The sequence below is a fragment of the Crotalus tigris genome, unplaced genomic scaffold (assembly GCF_016545835.1).
Source record: "Crotalus tigris isolate CLP2741 ecotype Arizona unplaced genomic scaffold, ASM1654583v1 scf7180000017611.44802233496:7321179, whole genome shotgun sequence".
Lineage (NCBI taxonomy): Eukaryota > Metazoa > Chordata > Lepidosauria > Squamata > Viperidae > Crotalus > Crotalus tigris.
The window spans coordinates 1,787,250-1,807,484 of record NW_024096511.1 but is presented as its reverse complement, the minus strand read 5'-3'; the positions used below and the strand labels follow the sequence as shown (position 1 = coordinate 1,807,484).

At 37.0% G+C, this 20,235-nt stretch overlaps 1 protein-coding gene and 1 long non-coding RNA gene across 6 annotated transcripts in view; one reads left to right on the top strand and one right to left on the bottom strand.

Moving 5' to 3' along the window:
* The window catches only part of MYB (MYB proto-oncogene, transcription factor), a 43,005-nt gene that overhangs the window by 21,752 nt on the left and 1,018 nt on the right, over positions 1–20,235 (top strand). For 2 of the 5 annotated variants that reach the window (XM_039323549.1, XM_039323533.1), the window contains 6 exons: positions 1,329–1,694; positions 2,744–2,886; positions 4,467–4,581; positions 5,366–5,491; positions 7,756–7,866; positions 10,125–10,232. In XM_039323549.1, coding sequence (XP_039179483.1) covers positions 1,329–1,694; positions 2,744–2,886; positions 4,467–4,581; positions 5,366–5,491; positions 7,756–7,866; positions 10,125–10,232 — 969 coding nt within the window. The remainder of the gene's footprint in view (positions 1–1,328; positions 1,695–2,743; positions 2,887–4,466; positions 4,582–5,365; positions 5,492–7,755; positions 7,867–10,124; positions 10,233–20,235) is intronic. The other 3 variants (XM_039323564.1, XM_039323556.1, XM_039323540.1) reach the window with 2 other exon arrangements.
* LOC120299118 lies at positions 599–20,228 on the bottom strand. The gene is made up of 4 exons (XR_005554344.1): positions 18,806–20,228; positions 5,384–5,470; positions 2,736–2,842; positions 599–1,562 (listed from the first exon to the last, which is right to left on the bottom strand). It is a non-coding gene; the product is annotated as an uncharacterized LOC120299118 (long non-coding RNA).

The following is a 20,235-nucleotide window of genomic DNA, read 5'->3' as shown; positions in this document are numbered from 1 at the left end:
AAGCTAAAGACAGGTAGTCCTCTACTTACGACCACAGTTGAGCCCAACATTTCTGTTGTTAAGCAAGACATTTGTTAAGAGAGTTTTGTCCTATTTCACGACTTTTCTTGCCACATTTGTTAAGTGACTCACTGCATTTGTTAAATTAGTAACATAGTTGTTAAGTGAATCTGGCTTCCCCATTGACTTTGCTAGTCAGAAGATCACAAAAGGGGGTCACATGACCTGGGGGGACAGCAGTTGTAATAAGTACGAACCAGTTGCCAAACGTCTAAATTTTAGGCACATGATCGTGGTGATACTAAGGTCATAATTGTGAAAAACGGTCATAACTCACTTTTTCCAGCGCCATTGTAACTTTGAATGAACTAAATCAACTGTTGTTAATAGAGGACTACTTTTAACAGTTTTCACCATTGCTATATGGCTACTAAAATGTTTGGCTTAAATTTCTTAAAGTTCAGTCATTTATATGGCTACTCGGAATTAAGTCTTGTTAAGTCTTATTAAGTAAATACAAGTATTTCTGAATAAGAACAGGTTAGCCTAGTTTGAAGTTTGCCTTGTTTGAAGAATGTAGTATTTATTAAACTCATATAAATGTAGAATGCACGTATCCTGGAAATTCTGCTCAATATGAATATTCAGATGACACAGCTATTCGCTGAATAACCACGCAGAGTCACCTTGTAGGAAGATAGGTGGCATAAAAATTTAATAAAAAGCAAACTTTATAAATAATGTGTGCCTAATTATAGCAAAAAAAATTACATAAGCTGTAAAAGTAATATGATATTACATCTTTTGTTTCAGTAATATATTAGACTTTTGGATCCTGGCTTTTTTTATAGTGCTGTTGAGTTTTTTTAAATCATAATTTCAATAAAATCATTGTATTAAGGATTCTAACTAAAGAGTAAGAATTCTTTTAGGCCCTGTAGTTTGAGACGAGAGTTTTAATAAACTAAGAGATACATAAAATTTATAACATTATACATACTGATTGATATACAGTTTTCTGTTTAAGGATGTTGCTATTGTATAAGTTTAGTCAGTGGAGAATATCTTTGTGTAACAAGACTTTTTACAATTGATTAAACAGCCAGTTTGAGATATTTCTTTTTTGAAATAATATCATTGGGGTGATTTGTATCTTAATGTTTACATTTTGGAACAGTATCACAACTGGGTCAAACTCAAATTAAAAAGGAACCGATCTTTCTCCTTTTGTTAATGCTGTTATGTTAGTAATCCAGTTGAGCTTCTTAAAATAGGTAGGAGGAACATGCACTTTCTCATAGATTCGTGGCTTCCCCCATTGTTTCCAGGATCTGTCATCATGGGGTGATCGCAGCAGTTTTGAATTCTCAGAAACATCAAATGCTTCACCTACCCAGGTTCCCTCAGACAGGACCCCACAGCTTCAGAAAACAGACAGCAATGTGTGTAAGCTGGAAGGACACTCTCTTGCAGACTTAAGCAAAGCCATGTTGAGTCAGGATTCCTTTGCCTTGCCAAAGTCCTTGACTGGCTCCAAATGTGGCCCACCTCCATTGGTCATTCTGCGTGCAAAGAGAAGCCATCCCATGAACCATTTAGCCAATGGTCATAATAAGTCCCTCATTCTTACTGAAGTCAGCAGCTCAACTCCTAAACATTCCCCTGTCAAAAGCCTGCCTTTCTCTCCTTCCCAGGTAGAGCAATTCTGTTTAACTGTTACTAATTCTCTAAGTTAGTAAGGTGTTAACAACATGGAGAAACTAATCTTTGGGGCAAATGACTAATCCCTGCGGTGCTTGTTAATTGCATTCTGATTTTGAATCTACCCACTGTTGGGTTTAGAGAGGAAAGAATCTAACTTACCTAAATATTTAATTCTTGGTGATTTGGGGAGGATTTGTTGTCTGTTTGCTTTACTCTGGCTTGTAAATTCCTTCATCTGTCCAAAATTAGCATTCCTGTTTCCTGTAATCATTTTTTTATTTCATCCATTTTGGAGGATGTTTCATATAATCCCAGAATTTGGGTTAAACAATTAACTTCCAAATTATGTACTAACAAGTTCATTTTTAAAAAGAAAAAAGCATTAACCTAATAATGAAAATAAATTTGAATGGTATTGGAGGAACTGTGCAGTGTGACTTACAAATCAGTTGAATGGATATATTTAAATTGTCTTGGTCACATAGAAGATTTAAACATAAATGTGTTTGGTTAAATGGAAAAAGTCTAAAATGACAAGTTAACGAATTCATCTATACTAGTTTTGCAGTTCTGTTTTTTTTTAATGTAACAGTCTTTTGCAAACAAAGTCAAATATTTAAATTTTAAAAACTTTGTGCATCCTTTACTACCCATGCTGTTAAAGCAAAATAATGTTTTAACAAGGTAAATAGGAATTTATTTTAAAAAATCCAGTGTTGTTCTACTTTAGCTGGAGGATACCATAATCTTCAGAAAAATTTGTTCTTCCTTGATAGCTAAAATTCCACTGAAAAGGTAGTTGTTCTTTAAATATCACCTTGGAAGAAATCTAAAGAAATAATCTAAAGCAACAGAAATGTAAAAACTTTGGAAATACAGTAATCAAAATGCATAACAGCATTTACGTTATTACATGAAATTAGTACTGATATTCAGAGTTACACTGTGAGTTCCTTTTCTTCACTTCTCTTGGTTTTACTTGATTACGCTATTTCAAAAGTAAAAACCATTAATTCTATAACATAATGTACCTTTGCAGTTCTTCAGCACTTCTTCTATCCAAGAAAGTCTGGATCTGGACAATCCCGCTTTAAGTTCCACTCCACTGTGTACTCATAAAGTCGCTGTTACAGGAGCGCTTCAAAAAGACCAAGCATTTAAGAGCCACAAAGAAAATAATTCGTAAGTCTTCTTAAATCATATTTTTGACAGCAGTTTCAACTCTCAGTGAGAATGTTGCAGCTATTTTTTATGTGTGTGGAATTGCTGTGCAAATTATGTTCCCCTTTGCCTCAGTGAAAGATAGCTTGGTGCTTAAAGCACTCAAGTGATGTTGCCCCTTTCAATATGATTAAGGTGGCAAGCTACATAGTAAAGAGTGTTGTCATGATTTTTGAGAGTTATGTCTTCGTATTATCCCTTACAGCAGAATCCTTTCTATAAACTGCTTGTAAAATGTGTAATACAGGTAGTCCTCAATTTACGACAACAGTTGAGCCCAAAATTTATATTGCTAAGTGACAAATTTGTTTTAAGTGAGTTTTGTCCCATTTTACGACTTTTCCTGGCACTTTTATTAAGGGAATCACTGAAGTTAGTAACATGGTTGTTAAGTGAATCTGATTTCCCCATTGACTTTGCTTGTCAGAAGGTTGCAAAAGGTGGTCACCTGACCCCGGGGCATTGCAACCGTCATAAATGTGAGTTAGTTGTCAAGCATCTGAATGCAAATCACGTGACCATGGGAATGCTGCATTGGACATGTGTGAAAAACGGTCATAGCTCACTTTTTTTCAGTGCCGTTGTAACTTCGAACAGTCATTGAGCGAACTGTTCTAAGTTGAGGACTATAGTACTTGTATAGGCTTGTTCTGTACTCAGCAATAAGTATCTTATTTACACCAGTTAATTTATTTGATTTAAACAATTGACGTTGAAATTAAAAACAGGTAGGCCTTGTTTAACAATGGTAATTGAGACCAGCAACTCTATTGTTGTGTGATGCACTTGCAAAGTACAGCATCATTTGACTTAACATGGCAATTGCCCATGATCTCAGTGCCCCCCTGGTCATGTGATCCCCATTTGCTACTTCCTGCCAGCTTTCCCGTTGACTGTGCTTGTCAGAAACCAGCGGTAAAGGTTGCAAATGGTGATCTCATGACCACGATGCTGTGTCTGTTACAGTTTTGAGCCAGTTGATGAGTGGCCAAATTGTGATGATGTGACCAGTGGGATGTTGTGCCAGCTACAACTATGAAGAAAGGTGATTGGTCCCCTACTTCAGTACCATCATAACTTCAAACTGATGCTTAATGAGGACTATATGTGCAGCGCTAATCAATTTACTATTATGTATAGAATTATCTTCTAATCCAAGGGTCTTCAAACTTGGCCCTTTTATGACTTGTGGACTTCAACTCCCAGAATTCCTCTGGCTGAGGAATTCTGGGAGTTGAAGTCCACAAGTCATAAAAGAGCCAAGGTTGAAGACCCCTGTTCTAAAGCGTTTGAATAATGGTGTGCAAATAAATTTTAAAAACAAAAAGATAAATTCACTTAGCTTGCCTGTAAGACAAGCCAGTGTGAGTATTTCCATAATATAAATGGGAGAGTGAAACGGGGAATTTGCAGCTGTAACACATTCTAACTTTTGCAATATTCTAGGTGTATTCTAAGCAAAATTTTCAACTAATGGCTTGGAACTTGTTTCTCGCTCTCCTCCCCTCCCCCTCACTCTTTATTTCTTTCACTTTGGTAAGTTTCAGAACTCCAGCTATCAAAAGATCAATATTAGAGAGTTCTCCAAGAACACCAACTCCATTTAAAAATGCAATTGCAGCTCAAGAATTAAAATATGGACCCCTAAAAATGCTGGTAAGAAAAGAAAGGGCACTAGCTTAATGATCGATCAAACCTTTGTTACAGTCATGTGGTCAGAAGTCAGAAAAAAAAATAAAAGCAAAAGTGAAAATATATAAAGATAAAAAAGAAATGACATTAATACAAATGTTCAGACCTGAGGAAAAGCAGATAGTGTTTATTGTGGTGAACTCAGAAAGATATATGCAACCAATGGCCTGCAGAAGAACTGATAAACAGAAGTCATGCTGTCTTACCCTGAAATTTCTTCAAGATAGGGTTTATTTATTTAAGTCATTGGGGATTCTTTGTAGAGAGGGAATGATGAAAAGGATGCACACTGATGAAATTATTTTTGTAATACCCGGACAGATAGGAGAAGGCATTTAGGAGAAGGCATTTCTGTGTCCAGCCTGGCCAAAATGAAGGCCTGTCAGAATTTCAGAACTGATAAAAGAGAAATAGGAAGCTAGTGGATGATTTAATGAGGTTTCTTTGGAAGCTCCAGTAGGACATAATCTTTGGGAATGGACAACATGACTGCACTTGGCTATATAATAAGCCAAGAACTGCATGCCGAAAGTTAGTAGGATCAAATTGGATTTAATTTAATTTGCGCCTATAGCGATTGAAATATAGATAATATGGTTTTTTTTCCCCCTGAGGTCACACTAAACTTTTGTGCCAATTTTTGAAAGCAATCCAGGAGTCCAACACCAAACTACATAAACCTCTGGGGTTTAGCTCTATTATAAAGCATTTTCTGCTGTTCAGGTGTATTTCTCTCTCTTCCTTTTAGCCTCAAACACCAACTCACCTGGTAGATGATCTGCAAGATGTCATCAAACAGGAGTCTGATGAATCTGGCATTGTATCCAGCCTATGTGAAAATGGTTTCCCTTTGCTGAAGAAAATCAAACAAGAGGCAAGTTAAACTGTATTTACTTAAGGTTACATTAAGCTCCATTCTGTTTGCCAACAAATGCTTCTAAATCATTTTAAGCACTGCCTCAGAAAAATCAACTTTGGCAGGATGCTTTCAAAAAAGAACTTGCTATTCTAATTTACATTTTTGAGAAATTAATCAGAATATTCAGAAATGGTTCTAAACTTTGGTTAATTGAAAGTAACGCGTGAAGTTGCCGATAGGAAGTCCAAAAAAAAAAAATAATAATAGTCCTATAAAGGTAGTACAGTACTGCTATTTCTGACTTCCAATTTCATGAAATGCCACTATGCAGATAGTGAACAATATTTCACTAGGGCTTATTTTACTCTATCTATTAAGATTAGATTATTTTGGATATCATTGGTAGAGTAATAATTTGCATTGAACAAAACATGTCCAGGCTTATAATCCACTCAGTGAAAAGACATCTTTCAACATAAGATGCAATCTTTAGTAGAAAAGAAATGTCTTTGAAATCTGTCTACATTCATGTTAGATCAGTCAAATAACAGCAAGTTTAAATTTGTTTAAAGTGAACAGATCCTGAGTGCTAGTGTGCAGTGTTAGAGGTGTACATGACACAAGAAATCCATTTATTTCAAGCTTGGAACAGGTCTGTCCCATTCAAAATGCTCTCAGAATGATTTGCATTGGCTTGTTCCTTTGGAGTAATTGAACACTTGAATGTTCTGTGTTCCTTTAGAACAAAACTCAAATTATTTTAATTATTCCAGTTCTAGTAACTTATTACCAGCTGCTACCGGTACTTCCTTTCACTTGTTTAGGGCAAGAAGAGTTCAGTGGGGTGATGGTCATGCTGACTGATGTTTTTGTTGTTGTTGTTGTTGTTTTTTTATTGAAAATTTTTAAAATTTTACAAAAAAAAAGTTCCCTTGCCCCAACCCACCCCAACCTTCCCAGACCTGAATACCGGCTTAATTAAAATTTAAAGCTGACTGATGTTTATATCCTAACTGCTGGAAACTTAGCCAAAGACAAGGTTTTTAATTGAAAATATTAACATAAAATGCTTAGAGACAATAGGAACGCAGTTCATCAACTGAGAAATCTACTTTGATTAGCATCTGTTATTACCCACCTATTTTTGCCCATTCAACAGAAAGAAATATTTTCAGTTTCTTAAAACAAACTTTATGGGTCAATCAGCCAACAGATGGCAGGACAAAAAGAGCAGCTAGATTATTTAATATTATTTTTAATTAGTACATTTCCTTGTGAGATTTTCCTGATGTTTTGACCATTTTTTGTCATTCTTTTTTTGTAAATCTTTTTTCTTTCTTTTGCAGTTAGCTTGTCAGCTTAAAAACAAGCTCAGTAAAAGCAACTGTGTCTTTTCCTGATGTTTTTGCTTGCATAGAGGGGTGTCTAGTGACTGACAGAGTGGGAAAAAAGACCACTAGTGCTTTTGAATTGCATGAATAAATACTGCAGCAACATTACAAGTTCTGAAAGCATGCATATACATAGCAAATTTGAGCAAGCCAGTATTGCACAAATAGTATTTACATTTAAATAGCTTCTGTAGCATTCATAATATTTCTGTGTGAAGCAAAGCAATGCACATAAACATGCACTTTTGCATTATCTACACCAGTGGGACCCACCACTGCATTCAGATGAACTCAAACATCACCTTTTTGAAAAGCAATAATTTACCAGGCAGCTCCAACAATCTTCTATCTGTGCTTCATTGTTTCCTTTCTAGCACTTCGCTCCTGTATTACCCCACATAGGCTAAACCAGGGGTATCAAACTGCCGGCCCATGAGCCGGACGCATCCTGCGGAAGCCGCGCCCACCCCGTTGCCAGCAATGGCAAAACTGTCCTGATAGGTTGCACGACGTCATGTGACGTCGCAAGTTTGACATGGCTAAACCAATAGCAGCAAGGACATAATGGATCTCTGCTGCTGTATTTGGTTAAAGTGGAAAAAGATTTGAAGAAAGCAGCCCAATCATAACTCATCCAACAGCCCAGTCCAAACACTCTAAATGCTTTCATGTTGGAACAAAACTGTGTGTTTTCTTTCACACTCAGAACACCAAAAACAGCTGTTTCAAACTCGAAGCTTATCTCTGTTGCGTGGAGTAGTTCAGGACATTGTATGCTGACTGAATTAAGTTTGGTGCCAAAGCTTATGTCAAAATGCACTTGCTGTTAAGCAAGACAGAATGTGTCAATCAACTTTATTTTAATGTGGCTTTTGTTCCTGCCTGCAGGTGGATTCTCCAGCAGGGAAAGCAGAAAACTTCCTTTGCTCAAATAGTTGGGAAGGGGAAGGGCTAAACACACAGCTCTTCCCATATGCATCATCAGCAGAAGATGTGCCTGTATGTATTAATGCCCTACATCTCAACATCTTGGGCTGGGGTGTTTTTGTTGTAGTTTTTGTTTACACAACCTTGATTGTTCTGAGGCCAAAAGAAGAAAAGAATAGCCCGTATCTGGGCATTTCCCAGATTATAGTCTACTAATAGCTGGAAAAAGCTTGTACAGGGGAGTTTTCCACAGGCTACACCTTGGGGATGTGGTACCCATAATTTTCACATTCTGTTTTGGAAATGCAAACATATTAGTACTAAAAAAAAAAGGGGAAATTCACTTATTTCAGCATGAGGCAATTAATTCAATTTCTCCACTGAAGACAATGTGATATTAACAGGAGGAGGATTTAAAATTCTTTTATGGCTTTTTAAAATAAAGAAAACAAGCGAAACATAGATAAAAATACATACAGTGCATCGATTAAGAAAAGACACATGGAAAGTGCTTTTTTAAAAAAAACAGCAAAGAAAAAAGATCATTTTAGCAATAAATATATAGTTGTTGAATGCAATTATTATACATTTCTAGAACATTTATATAACTATCCCATTTTTAACCTATTGTATTTTGTATAAATGAGTCCCATATTTCATTATATTATCCATACAAAGTCTATGACTATGGCAATCTGCTCATAGGTGGCAAATATGGTGATATTAACAGATTTAATGTCAGCCTGATTAATGCCAAAGTTTATTTTTTTTCCTAATGTCTATCCTTTCCTTTTGTTGGGTAAAGATGCACTTAATACATTCTAAGATAAAAGATCTCTGAGATGTTTGCTAAGTGATGAGGCAATGAAATCCTTTCTTACTTTGACCAGTAGAAGAGATACTAATCAGCATCCTCTATAAAAAGCATAAACTAATACAATGTAAATAGAATTTATATACAAAATAGCTTAGTCAACAAGATATTTTAGGTAAATATTTATACTTTTGTCAGTTGTATTGTTATCTAATTTTGGAGGTAGTAGCACTAGAAAATACTTGGCTTCTGAACAATCCTGTGTTAGACTACATTTTTAATATTTTGTCAATCATGTTTTTTTATGCATGCCCTCATTTTAATCTCTTTCAATTCAGCATATTGCACGGGAGTTTTACACTGAAGGTTGTTAAAAAAATTAATAAAAATTATTTTCATTGAATATCATTTTCCTTAGGAACTTGATACAACCACCTTTTGTTTCAGTAACCAAGATTTAAATTTAAAGTTTACTAAATTCAGAGAATGCAATCCAGCATAGTACATGCAAATGCCACACTAACTATTCTATACTGAAAAGTTTTGGTACATGATCCAATGTTCCTTAAACTCTTCCCAAAAAATATTTTTCCTTTTCCCTACTAGTTCACTCATAGTTGTTACCCCTCTCAGTAGCTGCTTTAGCTGCTTAAGGATAATTTCCTCGTCTGCTTAACTGCCAGTGTTTAGTCCTGCATTATTTAGTAACCACTTTGTTAATATTATGTGTGACTTGGTTTGGTTCCACAACATCAGCATAATGTCAGTTCAGACATTCACTTGAAGTTGTTTAAAAACTCCTTTCAGATAAATATTGTGACAAACTTCTGACCAGTCCGCAAAGTTGCAGCCATCGCAGTATCCCCGTAGTCATGTGATCACACTTCAAGCACTTGGCAAACCAGTTCACGCTCATCATCGTTTGCAACCTTCCCTGCTTGGCTTCCTACAAGCTAAGTCAGTGGGGAAGCCAGTGGGAAATTGCAAGCTGTCACTTTTTCACCCATCTGCTCATAATCTATAGCTTTATAGTACCTGGTAAGTTTTTGCCAGCCAGCTGGCTTACCTGGAACTCCCATCTCTTCCCTTTATGGTCATGTGAATACCTTCCTTAATGACCTGTGCAGTCGTGAGGTTACAACTACTAGGATTGCCATCACTAAGCAATGCAGTTATTTGACATCATGTTTTATCATTGCATTGCTTAGTGCTGAGAATTCTGGTCCCAGGTGCCATCATAACTCGAGAACTACCTGTATGTAGTATTGCACCTTTCAAAAATGTCTTTTAAAGTCCTTCTAATTTTATCTGCTATATGCTTTATTTTTTCAGAGGATTCCAATAGTTGAGTACGCCAAAATTTCAAATATCCTTTAAGTGCAATCTGATAGGATGGAAGGAGGATGGAGAGAGATAAACAAACAGTCCTATAACACTGTATCATAAATAATCCGTTCAACATTATACACCATTCTTAACACAGTTAAGATTTTAGTGTGGGTCTTTTTTTCCCCAGAATCTGCTGACCAGTTCACATTTAAAGATGCCTACATCAGAAGAAGAAGACAACAGTCATAAATTATTCACATTTCATAGAACTAGATCATCAAGTAGCCCACTTCAGGTACACATTTTCTTTTTGTAAAATTCCATAGATAATCATTGAACTTCCTTCCAAATGGAGAAATAATTCTTCTTTCAATTCAAAGAATAATTTGTTTGTAAAACTTGAAGATCTCACCTTATTGTATAAGGCAGTGTTTCTCAACCTTGACAATTTTAAGGCATGTGGACTTCAACTCCCAGAATTCCACAGCCAGCATTGCTGGCTGTGGAATTCTGGGAGTTGAAGTCCACATGCCTTAAAATTGTCAAGGTTGAGAAACACTGGTATAAGGGAAAAATGTTGTAGATGTGTTTGAATAAGATTTGAACACAAACCTAATTAGCTATTGAATCCAGTATTATTGACCAAGTAGACTATTCCAGGAATAAGAAGTTCTTGGGAAAACATTATAATTGAACCTGTTGGCTTTTGGTACAGTTGTGGAAAAGTGACATTATTTTCTTCTGCAGTTGGGGGGGGGGGGTTTGGGGGCACTATATTGAAGTGTAAAGGAAAAGGAAGCCAAAAAACATTGATATTTTTTTTTGACTCCCCACTTCTGGTGGCCTTGTTTTTGTAACAGTGAAATATGAACTTCCTCAGATCAGGTTGTTTTCATTCAGATACCACATGAAACTCAGCTTGAAGTCTGATTTTTGAGTTGAATGGAAGAATAGCAAACACTGCAAGATTGCCTTTTTGAGTGGTAGAACTCAAGACTTCTTATGAATGGGAATGAGAACCTAATTCAGTACCGGACATCTTCAGATAGATTTGAAAAGAACTTCTCTCTGCATGGAAAATATTGAGCTGGCTGGATCAGTGCTTTGACTCTTTTAATTAGCTTCCAATAGAAAACTGATGTAAAAACCTTTGCAGTACAAGAGATGTCCACTCATACATCACTTTGAATTCAGCTTATTCCCGAATAGTTGAATATACATTGCGTCTTTTATAATCATAAGAAAACCCCTGGAAGATGGAATCAAAGTTCTGTGTCTAGTTTACTATTTAGTTTGTCAGTGCATCTCTGCTAGATACCTACAGGAAGCCTGGAAGTAAAACATAATGATAAGAAACAACTCTCACTATTTGGTAGAATCTGGGATAACTACTGTAGACAAGATTAGATTCACATGCTTCATTCTCGTTCCGATATAAAATGGTCTAATGATGAAAATCTATTTCACCTATCAAGGAAGTGCTAATGCTTGAACGTGTCTCGTAGGCATAACGCAAAAACATTTGCCTCTGGCTTTGCTATTTACAAATATAAATTAGACAACAATTACTGCTATGTTGGCCAAGTTCATGAGAATTTATTCTTAATCACGTCTACAGAGCTGAGGCAACAGAATATGTAGACTATTTCATTACTGCTATTTATGTAAATAACTACATTAGAAACAATTATTCCCTAAGTAAATGAAATAGAAATGCCTTGTTACCTTAACTTAAAGTTGGCATTAGATTATTTCTTTAGTGTGAACTCACAAATGGGAAATAAATGCGCTTCTTTCCAATCCAGCTCTTGGGTAGCCAGAGAATTTTAAGACTATAAATCTGTGTTTGTGTGCAATTGTTTAGATCATTGATTGTGGGAACTCAGATAGTGTACTTCCTGATCCATTTCCCCTTTCTAATCAGGAGATAGAAGCTATTAAGTTGTCCATTCAATGTCTTGGTGGGTTGGATCACAAAAAGGGAAAATATGTTTGTACATGATGTTTCCTCCCTTTGTTAACCTGAAACGATGGTGATGCCTTTTGAGAGCTGTATGGAAATGTACACAGATGCTAAATTTCCTGCCTTCCACAACTGTTCCAGGTATTTGGGCACAATCCATTTCTGGATTGGGTTGCCAGCTTTCATTATGTTTATTCCTCCTTTGGTCATTTTTCCCAGGAAGGAGCTCTGATGTCAATACACAGCAATTTTGTTGTGGTATTTCTTTCAAGAAGCGAACCAGCAAAAAAAAAAAAAAAAAGGTTATGAGGCTCCTCAACATGTTCTAATTCATTCACTGAAGTTGCTTTAGTAGTTGTCTCTGTTGACTATAGAAACTTAACAATTCAGATGTAGAAGTGGGATGGATGGGTGGGATTCTGTTTGAAGTAAAGTTTTCATGTAAGTGTTGCTCGAAGATAATATTTTTCTGCAGAAGCACCATAATTCAGCAAAATCCACATTAGGGGCTTTGGAGGTCATAATAATTTAAAAATGACTGCATGGAGAGATAAAGAAGAGCTGCCACTATCAAAGGAGAAACTATCTTAAACTTAGACTAATAGATTGACTTCACTAGGCTTGGACAGTTAGATCATTCATTCATTCAATTAACTCCCAAAGATTAAGAAAGACATTTAGCTATGCTACACTTCAATGTGCAAATTTATTTATATATATTGGGCTATATTTTCAATACACATATATGAATGAATAGATACTTTAATATTTTCTTCCTGTATACCAATATACAATAAATTTTACTGAAAATATTTGGAATTCACTAGCATAGACAATGGCAGATGAAAGAAGACTGGTTTGACACAGCCTTGTTCCTTGAGTACCGTACTTATTTGCAGGAAAATGTAATATGTGAATCTGCCATTACATTGAGTAGGTTTAAGAAAGCACCTTTGCCCAATCTTGCCTTTACTGCTGTTTTCCCTGGAGGTTTACTTTTACTTAACTGGATATCCCAGTTAAACTCTGGAGAGTTTGTTTACTGTTCACTCTTCCCTGAGGTAACAGAAGACACGTTACAGGATAAGTGAGATAATTTTGTTGCCAGAAGAAGGATATGCAGGTAGGATTAATGATGTAACAAAATGAACTAAGAATGATACAGCTGAAAATATTCCATGGTTTGATGGATAATAGGTGAACATAATGTAAACATGCAAAAGTTACCTTTGTTATCCATATTTTAACTTTTAAAAAGTGCTAACAGGAAATCTGCTTTGAAAAAAAGAAACACGTTTCGTAAGAGAGGGTAAGAGGATAACACGAATTGTCCACAATTTCATAACCTCTGTGGTCTAATGCAAAACATGCAGGCCACCATTGATGTGGTACAACCAAGTTAAAAGTAGCCCCAACTAAACTGTATCGAAAAGAAACACGAGAACCACCGTTGGTTTCATCTGTGTTTGGCATTGTCACATGGAAGTTAGTAAAAATTTAGTGGTTTATCGTAAAGGTCATCATTAATGAGGGGCAGCTTTAAGTGAGTGAAATCCTAAGCGTCTATTATTGAGCATCATTAGGAAGGAAGCTGTGGAAGTATTCGGATGCTAATATTGACTAACAAAGCATTCCTGCAAGAAACCTTTGCCATTGTGAGAATGCTTCAAGATGGATGGATTACAACTCCTAGAATTCTATAATTAGTGTGGCTATTATCATTTATTCTGGGACTTGAGATGTATAATCCAGACCAAGGATGGCTGCTATAGGTCTCTGCCTAGAGAATAGGACACTGTTTAGGTGGCGGTGTTTTGCTTTTGAGCAATCACCTGAAGAAGACAACGAGAGGGAACCAAAGCAGCAGCATTCTATTCACTGTAGGCAACAAAAGCTCATTGGTTTCATAGTGTCCCCTTGGCTGTGGAGATCTTTTTCTATTCCCCTGTAAGCAGGTAGCCTCTAGTCATAATTTCAGAGGGCTTGGAAGTTTTCATTAATGTGTAGCAAACTCTGATTGTGACTTTCCCTTCCCTTCTTTCTGTAGCTGCATCCATGCAATTACCATATCTGTGCCTTAGAAAAATAGCTTTCTTCTTTCTGGATTACTTTTATACTATTTCTCTTTAATATCATGATGCTATCTAACTTTATATTATAAAATGAGCAGCTAGCAATCTGAACCCATTTAATAAAAAATATTACCAGTGAAATATCACCAGAAATCAAGAAGGAGTATTTAACATACTTCCTGTTTTTGAAATGAATGTGTCTGTGTGTGAATAAACAAGTATGGAATTAATAGCTGAGAATTCCAAGGGCTCCTGTGCAAAACCAACTTCTAAACCTGGCAAATCATAACAATTGAAAGTATTCCCAGCTCCTATGAGAGCAAAGTGAATATTTTTATTTAGAACTGCATATGGTAACTAATACAGTGCATCTGTTTCAGTATTAGTTCACACAAAAAGATTGGTGATAGTATTACAAGTGGGATAGCAATCTCAGCCTAGATTATGAAAAGCAAGAAACTAAGGCCATCATTTGAACCTTGTAAACACTTCGAAAGGGAAACTATTCAGACTTGTTCTCATGAATCAACCATCTCTGTTTGCTTACAAATAGAATCCCAAAGTTGTGATGAGCTTTAGGGTGTGACTATTCTTGGCAATTATCAGGTCACAGAGTGCTTCTAATGAATACCAATCCTTACTCATTTCTGTAGGTTTTAGATAAAAAGGTCAGGCCACTGTTTACATTATATATCATGTGAAACGAGGGCAGCAGCCAGACGGACTTTTTTTTTTTTTTGTAATTGCTACCACTTATTTATTGACTGGAATAACGTCTGCCCTCTCCCTACCAAATAATGAGCCATATGAAAAACTTGGACCTGATAGAAAATGAAACCTTAAAGCTTCTGGAAATCATTTTATAAAATGTTCAAAGCTGAAATACATTCCTGTACCCTTTGATCTGTTCTCATTCCATTTTTGGATATTAGAGTGAAGATTGTTTAGGTGTTGAGTTGTCATCAAATGAAGCCTGTTAACTAATATAATTGGTTGCTTTAACAGCATAGCTTTTGCAGACAATAGAGTGTAAAGAGAGAACAATTATTGTAGTCTTCCAGTCATCAGCCATGAATGCAGTCTTCACAGCTACATTTAGCAAGTTGCACAGCCATTCCATAAGTAAATCACAACCATATTTTAAGATTTCTCCAGTTACACAATCTACATTAGTATCCTTACTATTTTTTCAGTACTCTCACAGCATTTATTATTTTCTTTCGATCAGTTTTTTTCTTGGACACCAACTCTTCGACATTGTTGTTGTTAGTTGCGAAGTTGTGTCCGACCCATCGCGACCCCATGGACAACATTCCTCCAGGCCTTCCTGTCCTCTACCATCTTCTGGAGTCCATTTAAGCTCACGCCTACTGCTTCAGTGACTCCATCCAGCCACCTCATTCTCTGTCATCCCCTTCTTCTATTGCCATCAATCTTTCCCAGCATTAGGCTCTTCTTCAGTGAATCCTTCCTTCTCATTAGGTAGCCAAAGTACTTGAGTTTCAACTTCAGGATCTGACCTTCTAAAGAGCAGTCAGGGTTGATCTCCTCTAGGACTGACCGGTTTGATCGCCTTGCAGTCCAGGGGACTCGCAGGAGTCTTCTCCAGCACCATAATTCAAAGGCCTCAATTCTTTTGCACTCAGCCTTTCTTATGGTCCAACTTTCATAGCCATATATTGCAACTGGGAAAACTGTGGCCTTGACTATACGTACTTTTGTTGGCAGGGTGATATCTCTGCTTTTTAGTATGCTGTATACATTTGCCATAGCTTTTCTCTCCAGGAGCAAGCGTCTTTTAATTTCTTGGCTGCAGTCCGTATCTGCGGTGATCTTGCCCAGGAAGATAAAATCTGTCACTACCTCCATTGCTTCCCCATTTATTTGCCAGGAATTGAGAGGGCCGGATGCCATCATCTTGGTTTTCTTAATGTTGAGTTTCAAGCCAACTTTTGCACTCTTCTTCTTCACCTGTGTCAAGAGGCTCTTTAGTTCCTCTTCACTTTCTGGCATTATAGAGTGGTATCATCTGCATATCTTAGGTTGTTGATATTACTCTTCAACATATTCCTATACAAATCTCTGAAACACCCTTCCAGCATTTCCTCATGACTGTTTCATCAGGAATCAATTTCATCAGTTTTCTTTTTAATTACATTCATTTCTACTGGTGATTTTTATTTAACCATCTTCGCTCAATTTTTTATTTTCATCAAAATCTCTCAGTTTTTTTCTCTGCTCTTTCAGCCATAATCCTCCAAGGAACAGCCCTTTCTTGTTCTGTTTGACAAGTTTATTTTTAATGAACTTTTTCTACATACGTACCATACAACACCTTTTCTTTTTCCATCACTTATTGTCTAATATTTTTGATTATTTCTCATATTTCCTGCTGGAAATCTAATATGTCTTTAATATTTTTTCATTCAAGACACATACTTTTTTCTTGCAGTTTTCTAATTTTCTCTACTTTTCTTTTATTTCCATTTTTCCCCCTTCACACTACGAAAAATTAAAAATGATTCAGAAATTTTTATTACCCTTGAATTCTTTACAGCAGACATGTCAAACACAAGGCCCGGGGGCTGGATGTGGCCCACAAAGTGGTTTCATGTGGCCTGCGAAGCCATCCTGGAAACAGTGAGGGAACGACCCCCTCTGCCCTGGCCCAGGCTGGCCAGGAGCCAATGTACAATTTTGTGCTGGCCATCTATGCTGAAACGCATTCAGTCTTAGCTCCACAAGGCCGTCTGGAAACAGCAAGGAACCAGGAGAACCTTGAGCAGCAGCCTTGGGGAAGTGGGGCTGGGTTTGGTGCCACAGGTGCTTAAGGGCCAGGCTGGGCATTTTACCTCTACTGCCCAGGGCTCCGGGCAGCCCGCACCACCATCCAGCCCCCCCATGGCCTGAGAGGAACAGTGAGGCTCCTCCATTGGACCATGCCTTGGCGCTTGCCCTGGTCCCACCCCTTTCTGCCAGAGACCCTCAGATCTGTCCCACTCCTACCCAGGCCCCCACAGACAACCTTGACACGAACGATGTAGAGCTGGCCACACCCACCCAGTAGGCCACACCCTCTCCATCCACACCTACCCAGTAGGCTGCACCCACCCTGGCCACACCCACCCGGCCCCCTGAGGGCAACCACAATGCTGATGCGGCCCTCAATGAAATTGAGTTTGACACCCCTGCTTTACAGTCATTCATCATAAATAATCATTTCAGCAATCACATTTTTAGATTTATATTCATTCTTTTGCAAATAGACTTAAGCTAAAACCAAATCTTCAAGCAAACAAAACTACAGTGCACAACATACTCATCAAGCAATTATCATTGATTGAGTGTTGCAGTTTTGCCAGAACTCGTCCCTCATTCTCACATACTGTTCTTTAGAATGTCATATGCAGCAATCCTAACTTAAGAGTTTCTATTCCCATATACAAAATGTGTATCTATGTGTTTGTGTTACCCTATTTTCTACAGCAGACTACACAAAATCAGAAGATTTCTGGCATAAGTATTATCACTTTTTTTCAAAATTAAACTCACATAGTCACTTTCTGACCGTATTGATCAACTTCTCAGTTAAATTGGATCTGTTAAATCTTTTCTCTTAGTTTGACAGGCAGACAGTTTTGGCCAGTTTTGGAAATGTATCTTAATCAATATACCTGAGTGCTTTTCTTTGTTAAAAGAAAGAAACCTCTCAGCCAATCATTAGAAGGGACCTGGAACAGTTTCTTTCATGCCTTATCCCATATCATGTCAAGGAACGTCCACTGCTGGTACTACTCCCTGCAGATCTTACCAGAAGTTCATCATTTTCCATGATCAGAACCATTTTGGGGTTTCAAGTATCCTTTACAAAAAGAGATCAGTCATTCTGGCAGCAGCTGCTATTTCCCCTGAGCAGATCTGACTCAGTGGAGTTAAGCAGTGTTCAGAATTACTGGAAGTCTAACCAGCTGCTCAAGAGAGAGGAGGCTGTCTACTAAAATCATGAAGAGCACTGTGGCATATCTGTGAGGTAAAATGTATGTCACACCTGCCTTTGACTGTGGTTTGCAGAGGACTATGCTGTGTAAAAAAAAAAAACTTAATAAAGTGGGAGGGTGCTGTTTTACAAATCCATAGCTACATATTTGGACTGTTTTTGACATGACGGTTGATTGCTTAATGACAGGACTACTGAAGACCAAAGAAGAACTAAGGGAGTCATATAGATCAAGAAAAAAATGCATAGTTAACTCAGGTTCACATTAGAGTGTTAAGCTCTTTGTCGCATCACTTTTTTTCTGTGGGGATGTAGGTGGTTTTGATCTATTTTAATTTTATGGAGTTTTATGGTGTTATATCTAAAATTGATTTGTACCATTCTTGGTTAAATTGTATTTTAATTCTGCAGAATACTCAAGGTAGTAATACCATTGAAAAAATTAGTTAAATTTTATCTTTGTCTGATGTTTGTATCACACTATATCATTTTGGGAATGTCCTGATTAAGGACCATTACCAAGGTCTGGAATTTTAAAGAATAAGTAAGGCGTTGCTTCATCGAAAAACTTACTGTGATGGATGTACAGTTTAGATGGCATTGGAGATCCCAGTCACAAAAATCTCTGTGGGTTTGGATGGTCAGTAAATGACTGTGTTTAAAAAACATACATAGTATTCCATGCCATAATGTATCTTTTCTGTCACAGAGATAGAAGGTTGTGTATCTTCGTAGGTTTTATAATTAGGGTTGCTGGAATTGCTGCTGTGAAAGTACCAGTTCTGATTGCCCAGCAGTAAATGTTAACAAATGGGTTAGAAGAAAGCAATACTTACCTCTATCAGCAAATTCCATGGTATGTTGACATTTTTGTCCTTCCTGATGACTGGAGGCAGCAAGAGATAGTTTGCAAGACTACAGAACAAGTTTATCACTTTCCAACACAGTGTTGTGTTCAGTTTTCAACTTTTGTAAACATTGCAAGCATAGACTGTAGTTAAGAAATGTGTTTCTATTGGAAGGCCTTTCACCTTTCCCCCTACATTTCTCTATGGAAGATTGATTCTCCTTTTGTGCATTAATGTAAAGATTTTGTTGCTTCTTTCTTGTTTTGGAACATTCTTAAGTGTTAGCTTGGTTTTAATGCACTGTTTTTCAGTTCATGACATGCAGAATAGAAAGCAGTTCCAAAGGCAGCAGCAGACTGCTAAAACACACAATGCCTGGTGTCTTAGAGGCCAAAGCCTAAAAAATTGAAAGGGTCCAGACAAACATAATTTATAATAATGTTAGAGGAGAAAGAGAAGAAAGACTTCAGGCACATATTCCCCTACAGCGTACCTAAAAGAGTACTTGGGAAGTTTTGCAGTTGTTATTTCTTCTCTTATCCATCAGAAGAGCCTTAAAAGATCTTAACATTCAAGCAGGGTGATATAGAAGAAGGCAGTCTTAAGATTCACTGATTCCCTTAGCACAGGACAATGGTGGCTGACATCATGTTGACTCTATCATGCATTTTATCATAATCCTGAATTTCATGTTACCTGCTGCACCCTATGATTCATATACTGAATAAATAACCACAGTGCAACATCAGAATTACTCTCATAGAAATATACTGAAAGTAACATGACAACCAGATCAAAAGCAACAATTAATACTCATCTTTTAGAGGCATAAAACAGAAGTTTCTTCCTGGTCACGTTTGCAAAGCTTTATAAAAGGTTGAGAGGACATTATAAACTTATCTTCTGCCATGACTCCTATTATTGTACCGATAGCAATTATAATAGAAGCCTTTGGAGAGAATAATAGATTCCTAATCAAAATGTCATGGTCCGTTCTTGTCCTGACAATCCGAAATTTAATCTTATAAACAAAGCAGATTGGAGAGAGAGTGCCAAGTTAATTAGAAAGCTGGTAACGAATTAGAGTAAACAGGTTTTTGGAGGCCAGGGTTGAGCTCTTATCGTTCTGACTGGTCTTTACTAAGAGACTTAAGCCCCTATGAGTACTTTGCTTATGTATTTTAGATGGCAATCCCATTGACTTCCCTTGGGACATCTGAGACAGGGACAAGTGATGATACAATTCCATACACATGTTTTAGGTACCTGAGATCAAGATACATGTACACAAGCCAAGGTTTGTGTCCATCGTCAGTTTATCATTGTGGTTTGTAAGGCAGCCTTTGGACGTCCCTCTTCTCAATGTCACACGGCTAGGTGTTAAGTAGTTGGAGAAGAAAAACCCTGTTTCTCAATTC